Raw genomic sequence first — 9,320 nt, 5'->3', positions numbered from 1 at the left:
AAATAACCATTGAAAGGGGGAAGCAGAAAGGTCAAATTTGTTGACCCAGCCGCTCTCGGGCGAACGGCCTCTGCTTCTTCAGACCGACGCTGCCGCAGAGCCGAACACACGAACAGCTGCTCCGCGTTATGCTGTGATGACGGGGGAAGCAACGCTGGTTTCAGGCAAAAGTTTTTACCTCCCCTAATAACAGAGATAACACTTGAGCTAGCTTCTCCCTGGAGCTCACATCCAGACCTGACCTTTGCCAAGGCTGGGAGATTGATAATCATCTTGAGTTGGTGAAGAATGAGCGGGTCCTCCCCCTGCAGTCAGAGAATGAGGAAGAACACCAGTGGCCAAACACATTTCTGGAAAGTTACTACCCAAGAGGAAGATTTAGGGACAGGCTTAAGAGTAAACGGAAGATTTTGGCTGCTGCTTTTCTGCAGCGAAGGAGATGGCATTTAAAGACCTACCTGCAGGGAACGCTTAGCCGGTTCCAATCACAAACACTTCTCCAGAACTTCCATTTCCTCATTCTTCGCCCAGGCAGCTGGGTGTCTTTACCCACTTTACTTTTGAACCCAATTTTTGGATTCCTTTTTTATTGTCTATCTGCACCCACCCAGTCAAATAACCATGTCTCCTCTCTTCCCTGGAAATGCATGAGTAACGTGTGAAAGGAACTTAGAACAAGGATGCCCCCGCCTCTCCCAAGTTCAGAGGTAATCATCAGACAGACCGCGACAGTCAGAATCAGCTCCATGTGTCAAAAGCAGAGAAGTGGCCTTCAGTCTTCTGACTCCGGAGCAGTCACTGAGGGGAGAGGCGCACATGACTGTATGCATTTCTTATCATGAGTGCTGAAGGAAATGAGGATTTTTATAAAACACTAATTTGGGATTGCCAGAAAGTTTTTATTTTTCCCCTAGGTAGCTTTGTGACACATTCGGGATAGCTTTGTAGTTTATTAGACCCTCACAACCGAAGACTGAGAAAATTAAAAGTAAACGAGACACTGTAGCACAGCCTTCGCAAACCTGAGACCCATCTATGACATGGGGGGAGTGTCACGTAGTTATTTCAGCTGCACTGTTTATGTTGAAAGTAGGACTGAGCACGAGCTTGTAATGAGCCTTGCCCCGCTGGACAATGTGGGAACAACTGAAGCAGATACCTACTGAGTCATCTCCCCCGCAGTGATTGCTCTTTCTCCTTCTTCTGCTGACTACAGTGGTTCATCGAGATGGGCTTGGGGTGGCCATATTTGTACCAGGTGAGCCAGAGTGAACCTTTGCTCCATCATGGACCAATGAAGGGTTCCTTGCAAAGACTTTGGGAATGAAATCCAGAGAGAGATCCAATGACACAAACACCCAAAGAGGGAAACTTGAGCCAGAAGGACTAAGAGAATTTCTGTTTCTCCAAAGTCTTTTCTCTTCAATCTCCAGTTAGTGTCTGTGTTTCTAACCTTAGGGTCTCTGAACCACGCCTGTGGCTTTCGGACAAAATTCTCATCGCTGGTTTGGTTACCACAGGTTTCTATAACTTCTGACCAAAGAAACTTACTTGATAAAGGTAGTATTTTTCTTTTAAGTAGTGGATAAAACACCCACATATTAGAGACAGCATTTGAATATAGGCATACCTTGAACCCCTAAATGCAGGTAATAGAGACCCAGCTGTAAACCTTATAAGGACCGCGCGCTAGCTGACGGCGCCTCTGGAGCATGTGCATAGCTGTTATCCTCTTAGAGGGTCTGTTTGGAATGACACGGGAACCCCGCCCCAGGAGGGTGCAATCCTTGTCAAGGGCATAATTGTCTGCAGAGTTTGGGTTCCTAGACCATTGTGTTCTAGACCTAACACCTCCTGCCTTTAAGTTCAATATTAAGTTTACTTTTACAACGTGGGCACGCTTTTCCAAACAGACCCAACTTACTTGTACAGATGATATGTTTCCTCCCGTACAAATGACCTATTCACTGCAGTGAGTCAAACAGGATGTACTCATCCCCACTTTTTGGGTAAGAAGCTGAAACATGAAGATTGTAAAGGACTTCAGCCAGGTCGTACATGAATAGAACTAGAAATGTGTACCTAGATGGCATGGCTCCATCCAGTAGCCCAGTCTTCTCTGTCCATGCATCTAGGTCACTGTCGATCCTGGTCGACCGACAAATACCCTATCGTGGGACTTTCAGGGTCATCCCTCTAGTCCACAAACATTTGTTGAACAGAGGTGGGCTCTCTTCCAGGGCAGGGAGACGTTCAACTTGAGTAACTTTCTGCGTATTGGTGAACTTCAAAAGCTTTACCCTTCGTATCTATGGTTGGCAGAGGGGGTGCAAGCAGTGGGGTTTGGATGCGTGGGTTGTGGAGCGGTAAGCTTACTCACAGAATGACCGCTCCTGAAGCGCACAGCCCGTGGCTGAAGAGTCACCAGCTGTAGGACGGTATAGTAGGATGAGCGTGGGAATAACACACGGCCGACTGAGGGGCACGGACCAGTTGGTGCAGAATGTTCACTGACACCTGTTCATTTGCATGCCTGCCTTTTCCACGAGCTAGAATGAGGGTCCTTGAGGATGAAGCTGCTTAATTCATTTCTTTTTCTGCGTCTCTAGCACATTCTGATGTGTGCTGGAGACGCAGTCAGGGGAACTTTTAGTTGTGTTAACAGAAATCAGAAGAGCGTTTCCCCCAATGAGCTACCTTTTAAAAGACCCTTGGCCAGGTGAGATGCTACTTGCATAGTCTCGGCTCTGAGCGAGCTATTACAAAGCACCTCTCGGGGAGACGCGGGTGCGAGCTTGCAGAGGCACCGGGATATGTTGGAGCGTGGGAAGGAGCCAGGGGCAGAGTGGGCTACGCGTCGGGGGCAGTTTGAAGCGATCAGATGTGCAGCAGAGCAAGAGTAGCTTCCTATTCTTGGAGACTCGCCGTCTCAGAAACCCACAGGGCGCTTCTACTCTGTCCTCTAGGGTCGCTATGAGTCAGACCGACTTGGTGGCAGAGAATTTTTAACACTGGTATTTGAGAGTGGGGATTGGAATTAAGTGGGCTAGTTTATGGATCTAAATACAGAAATGGGAAGTCAAAGGCAGGCTCTCAGGAATCTGTGAGGCCAGAATCCCTTGGAATAACTGAGAGTGTTTGGGAGTCTCCATGATTCTGAATGTTACAGCTCCTTTGAGACTGGAAAGTACAATGACCTTGTTAATAGGGACATCATAGATGACTGCCTATCCCTGTGTCAGGTAAGCAGTGAGATCTAAAGTGGATTTCCTCAACAGAGCTTACCTCTTCCTTGGATGGGTCATTTGTTGGCTCCTTGATTCAATGTGCCAGGTGCCTCGACCATGATGAGTGAGGTTCTGTAAGACTCAAAGACGAGGTCATACATGATTTTTTGGACGTTCATGACTTCTCAATTCTGCATGTAAAACTGTTGGGCTATCATTCTTGGCCATAAAGGTACAAGCAAACCCTAGGTAACCCAAAACCAAACTCACTGCTGTCGAGTCAACGCCCACTAACAACCACCCTATAGAACAAGGAAAACAGTCCCTGTGAATTTCTGAGACTGAAACTCTTTATGGGAGGAGAGAGCCCTCTCTCTAACTGCTGACGTTGTGATTAGCGGCCTAATGGGCAGCCACCTGGGCTCCTTACAGGTGTTTCTCTATTTGTAACTGGCAGTTAATAACCAATCGATTTTCTGCACCATCCCTTCAAGGTCATTAGACACAAAACCAATCCAGCTGCCATCGAGTGGATTCCACTTCATGGCAACCAATCCCACCCGTCTCAAAGCAAAACTGTGCCCTACAGGAATGGCTTCTTCAGAAGTAGATCGCCAGGCTTCTTCTAAGATACCTCCTGGTGGACTGAGACCAAACCACTCCCTGCGTTGACTCAGTGCCAGGAGGTCTGGGGGTCTTTCTCCCACAGAGCAGCTGCTGACTCATACCAACCCCCTGTGGGTTTCTGAGACGGAAAATGTCTATGAGGGGAGGAAGGCAGGAGAAAGACCGGGCTTTTTATTCCCATGAAGAGCCACTGGGCTTTTTATTCCCCCAGACCCTCACAGGGACAGTTCCACCCTGCTCCATTGGGTGGTTATGAGCCTGAATCGACCCAACACGTAACCACTCTGCCACCGAGGTCCATTACGGACTAGGAATTCTAAAGACCGCGGTAGGATAGGTATGATTTTCATCCATGGAATCCTGGTTTTATGGTGCAGGAAATTGGCGGATGCTGTCAAAAAGGAAGACTCTGTTTCGAGGATTCTCCAGGGCAGCGTGCTCAGGCAGGGGTTCAGGAAGGTCCTCCCAGGAAAGGGTGGGGAGCTCCTTAGCACAACCTGATCTGCGGTCTCTCTCCATTGAGCTCAGTCAGGTTGTCCTGGAAAGGGGCGGTCTGAGTTCCAAAGTGCAATTTTATATTTCCAATCAAAACACAAAACAAACCTCTTGCATGAAACACATTGGCCTCAGCACTGGAGAGTGTCTACAAAGCCCATCGCTGATTGAGAAAAGCTGAAAGCAGACACTGTAATTGATAAAGGAGATAAGCCCATCTGAGTCCTTTAAGGAAGAATGAGCTCCATTTTTCATCAAAAGGATCTCCTTGTGCCGAAGAAACATTCTTTCAATAAATCTACTTAATAGCTTCCCCTCTCATGATATATAGCCCCATGTTCTTTGGAACCCAGCGTCTCAGCAGGTCCCTGGCAGGGACTGTGGGCCACCCGTCATTTGCATTGCTAATTCACCCAGAGGAAACCCCAAGCTTTCCCAGGGAAGGCTGCAGGTCCAGGAAAATATTTGAAGGCCATCCTGATTCTCCAAGTAGGTCAATGGGATCGATTTGGAATAAATAGTTAGTAAATCTCCTACCACTAATCCGGAGCTCCGATGCATAGTTCCACCCTTCCATTCTCACCTGCCACTTCCACCTGACCCTGGGGTGTTCAGGGATGTACCTGCTCTGAGGAGGACACAGGTCTGACAGTTCCCGAGTTAAATGCTTCAGATACTTGGTCGTGAGAACTGATTAGCTTTGTTTGTTCCCTGAGCTCATCACGCTCCCACAGGCATGAGAGGCTGGGCCTTGTTGGGGACCATGGGCGCCGGGAGGGAGGTAGTTTTTGTTGATTCTGTTTGGTAAACTGCAGATCCACTTTAATGATCCTGTCTGAAGGGTTGGGGTCAGCAAGCCTATCTCCCACCCCATCCTGAGCTATCTAAACCTCAGGTGTCCGGGAAAGAATTCCCTTCTAAGGGAATAATTTAGGACCCTCTCTGCCCCTTTGGTAGGAACCCTGGTGGCATAGTGGTTACTTGTTGGGTGACTAACTGCAAGGTCAGCAGTTCAAAACCACCAGCCACTCTTCAGGAGAAAGACAGGGCTTTCTACTCCCAAACATGGTTACAGAAACGCACAGTTTTACCCTGTCCTAAAGGGTCACCACTACTGGATGGCAGTGAGTTTGGCTTTGCACAAGCCCCCGGTGTGAGAAAAAAAGGCATTTTCCAACTCCATCACCTTTGCGCACCCCAACTTTACAAATGTGCTTTTCTTTCCACAAGAACCCAGCTTTATGTAACAAAATCTATTTCCTCCCAGGGCACCCAACTCTCCCAATACTGCAGGACTTCCCCACATGGGGATCATTAAAAACAGCCCTAGAGACATTTCCTTATGTTGCTGTTTGTTTATTCTCAGTCGCGTGTGAGTCAGCCAGATCATGATTTGGGGCGGTTCTGCTTGTGAAATCTTACATAATTCTATTCCTATTGTCATGTTGGGTCAAGCAGTTAGACCATACGGTGTTTTCTCATTGCACAATGTTTGCAAATCAATAAGGAGAAAGGCTTAACAATGAGATGACGTTTGCTGGTCAGGAGCCCAGCCCAGGAGTCACCTAGGAGGTGACTGGGGAGTTTCACAGATACGACCGGGAGCACAAGGAGCCTGTATGTTCTTTAAAGCCATCGCTTGGCAGGCTGCCTGGAGGGGTGGTGGCTTCTCTGATGGGTTCTACTGAGCGATCCTGAAAAGGTGAGGGAGAGGGAACGGAACGGACAACATCAAGCACACTTCACACATCAACCAACCACATTTTCACGGCAGGTGGTACACGCTGGATTCGTACATGCTGAGCCCGAGCGTGGCTGGCTCTGAGCCGGAGAGACTTCTGATCCGGCCCTTCCAGCAGGCTCACTCGTCCCCGCCATGTCCAGCATTATTTTTGACTTGACTCACTGTCCTGGGTCCAAAGGCAGTTCTCAAGAACACTCTTTGGAAGCAACAGTGAGTGTCTACCACACACGGTTGGGAGTGGGTACCATTTGACACCACAGAGCGTGGCATCCAGGGCAAGGGTATGGAGAGGCCAGACGCCTCCTTTAGTCGAAATTGCATCGTGGGGCTCAAACCCACAACTCTGGGGAGTTTCTCATTCCTGGAGTCTAATGAAGCAAGATGTTCCTTCACATGGTTTTTAATCGTTCAGCCAAATGCCTGGCCTGATGGAAAGCGTAGCTTCCTCTGAGCAGTGGGCCTTAGCGTTCTTTGTGTTGCTATAGGACGAAGGTTACAAACAGCTGCATTCAAAAGGGACGGTGCACGGCTGGCTATGACGACACCACCATCACATTCCACAGCACGTCATTGGTGAATGTCCAAAAGCGTCAAGCATCATTGAGACAGCGAGCGTGAGATAGAGGGGCACACAAGCTCCAGGACAAGACAATCGTAACAACAGAGTCAAATCCAACTTCTCTCTTAAGCCTTGTTACATTTTTTTGTTTTTACCCTCGGTTACTAGCACTTCGCATTAATTGTTATTTTAAGCTCCAGTAGCAGGATCGGATTTCTGCTGCCTCTGGGCAAATGAGTTATGATCTGATATCCAGTTCCAAGGGAAATGCTCAAAGTTTTATCCACCGCCCCATCCCCGCTCCAGTTGAATAAACAGTACCAGTACATTCGCTTGTGTTCGGAGCGCGCTGTCTTCACGTCAGAGGGAAAGAATGGTATTAGTCATTCATCTCCTTGGCCACGGACACCCGCGTGCGTGCTGACAGGTTTATAAGGATGTGGTGGCAGCCGTGGGTACCGGGAGCTGCTAGATGCCCGACTTTGATTTCTTGCAGTCCTGAGCGGCGGGGCCCAGGCGTGCCTGGTGATTGTCTGCTTGCTCTCCCAGATGCTTGGCTTGTCTGCAAGATTAATACACGAACAAGGGCTGAGGGTCTAGGGCTGCACATCTCCAGACATGTTTATTAGCAGATGGCACATAGGATTCAAAGGTCACCGCACAAAGTGACATTTTAAAGTGAAACAACAATATTTATGTTCAGATAGTCCCCTGATGAGATCATGTGGAAATGGTTTGGATTAAGTTAATGTATAAATGGTTGCCAATCTACAGAAATCCTAAAACGCTGGGCCTGTTTACCAAATGCTTTCTGCTCACCTTTTAAAGACCACTGCCCAATGAGGATTTGTATTGTTCGGTTCTTGAGTTTTTGTTGCTTTTGTAACTGAAGGAGCAATATGATCGGGCTTCAAGTCCAGGGGTTTCTCTCTTTGTTTTGAATTTTAAAAATGTCTCCTGTGGGCGGTCTGCAACCTCACCTGCTTTGCTGACCGCCTTAAGGATTTGGGTTCCGCTACGTAAGGAGAATCTCCTTAAATTTCTTTAGTATAGATTGAGTCCCTGGAGAGACCTCCACATTCAGTCTCTCAGCTAAGACCTGCTGTCCGCATCTCCTAAACCAAGATGAGCCAGCTTTAAGAAATAGTGGCCACGGCTGTGGTTTCACCTTTGTAGCCCTTTTGTGGCAACGTGTGCTTGAGTTTCACATTAACAGCAGTGGGTGGGGGGCGGGGTGGGCAAAATGCAGCCAAGGGGTGAGAAAGCTCTCCCCTACCCCACCCCCAGCTTTGTTTCCCTGTCTCTCCGTTGTGCTCACTGCTCAGCATGCATGTGACTGAAAATGTCTATCTCAGAACGAGGTGAAAGGGAATCGTTCTGAGGTGTGCCTGGCATAAACGTGAACAACAGGAGCATCGAAATGGAGACGCACATGTCCATGCCTGGGTTACAACGTGCAAAAATGTTTTGTGAGTTGCCCTGGAGTGGATCCTGACTCCCGGAACCCCCGGTGTGCAGAGTGAACCGGCTGCATCCGGTTTGGGAGTTTCGACCTTTGGGATGCAGACAGGCAGGCCTTTCTTCCCCTGTGCCTTGGGGTAAAGTCAAAGCTGACTTTTCAGCTCGCAGTCTAACCAAGCAAGGGACACCGTACATGTGTTTTAGGAGAGGAATCTGATCTCTTTGATACTTTTCATCGATTTACACTTCCGTTTATTATGAATAATTTTGTCAGATGCCCTTGGTTAAAAAAAAAAACAAACCCTCCCTGGGGGATGGACAACAGAAAAGCGGGTGAAGGGAGACATCAGACAGTGTAAGATATGACAAAATAATAATAATTTATAAATTATCAAGGGTTCCTGAGGGAGGTGGGGCAGGGAGGGAGGGGGGAAAATGAGGAGCTGATACCAAGGGCTCAAGTAGAAAGCAACTGTTTTGAGAATGAAGATGGCAGCAAATGTACAATGTGCTGGACACAATGGATGGATGTATGGCTTGTGATAAGTTGTACGAGCCCCCCATAAAATGATTAAAAAGAAAAAAATAAAACAACCTTGTCTTGGTCTTATCTTTTGTATGATTATAAAGTGATAAATGTGTGAGTAATGATATGTTTACTCACTTTTCAAGGGGACCTTTTTCGATATTCATCGCTCCTTCCATTGGGTCCAATCCTTGCTCAGAAAATTGTTTCAAGGCACTTAAGGCTGCCTGGATATCAAACAAACAGACAGACAGGGAGATCCATTCACTGACTTCACATAAGGAACAAGTAACGATGACAGAGCCGAGCCCGACAGCAAAGCCCATCGTTGTGAGGAGTCTAAATAAAGGCCTTTTTGTTTAGTTTTTAGCAAAATGACTTTTGGAACTCTGCATTAGAGTGGAGTCATGTACATTCGGCCCCACAACCACGAGGGGTTTCTTTTTCGGGGTGGGAGCAGCCAGCCACAAGTCTCACCCCTGCTCAGTCATATGCAAAATCACAGACTTCATTTGCAAAAAACACCCAGCGCAGCCGATGAAACAGCAAGGGGAATTATCGGGTGGTGTTGAGAGTGTATGTTCCCTTCCTCCGGATCTAAAGCATCCCAACACGAATGCTTGCCCGCAAGTGAGCACTCTTCTGTTCCGCCGGGCAGACGTTTAGGCCCGCTGAGTCACA

General features: G+C 47.9%; 1 protein-coding gene across 8 annotated transcripts in view; it reads right to left on the bottom strand.

The window, feature by feature from the left end:
* Positions 1 to 5,684: 5,684 nt before the first annotated feature.
* Positions 5,685 to 9,320, bottom strand: part of STAU2 (staufen double-stranded RNA binding protein 2) — a 345,263-nt gene continuing 341,627 nt past the window's right edge. For all 8 annotated transcript variants that reach the window (XM_075549568.1, XM_075549571.1, XM_075549567.1 and 5 more), the window contains 2 exons: positions 8,778 to 8,866; positions 5,685 to 7,214 (listed from right to left, as the gene is read on the bottom strand). In XM_075549568.1, coding sequence (XP_075405683.1) covers positions 7,121 to 7,214; positions 8,778 to 8,866 — 183 coding nt within the window. In that variant the 3' untranslated portion in view covers positions 5,685 to 7,120. The remainder of the gene's footprint in view (positions 7,215 to 8,777; positions 8,867 to 9,320) is intronic.

Source organism: Tenrec ecaudatus, chromosome 5, assembly GCF_050624435.1.
Source record: "Tenrec ecaudatus isolate mTenEca1 chromosome 5, mTenEca1.hap1, whole genome shotgun sequence".
Lineage (NCBI taxonomy): Eukaryota > Metazoa > Chordata > Mammalia > Afrosoricida > Tenrecidae > Tenrec > Tenrec ecaudatus.
Note: the sequence above shows the minus strand (reverse complement) of the source record. Positions and strands in the feature narration are given on the sequence as shown.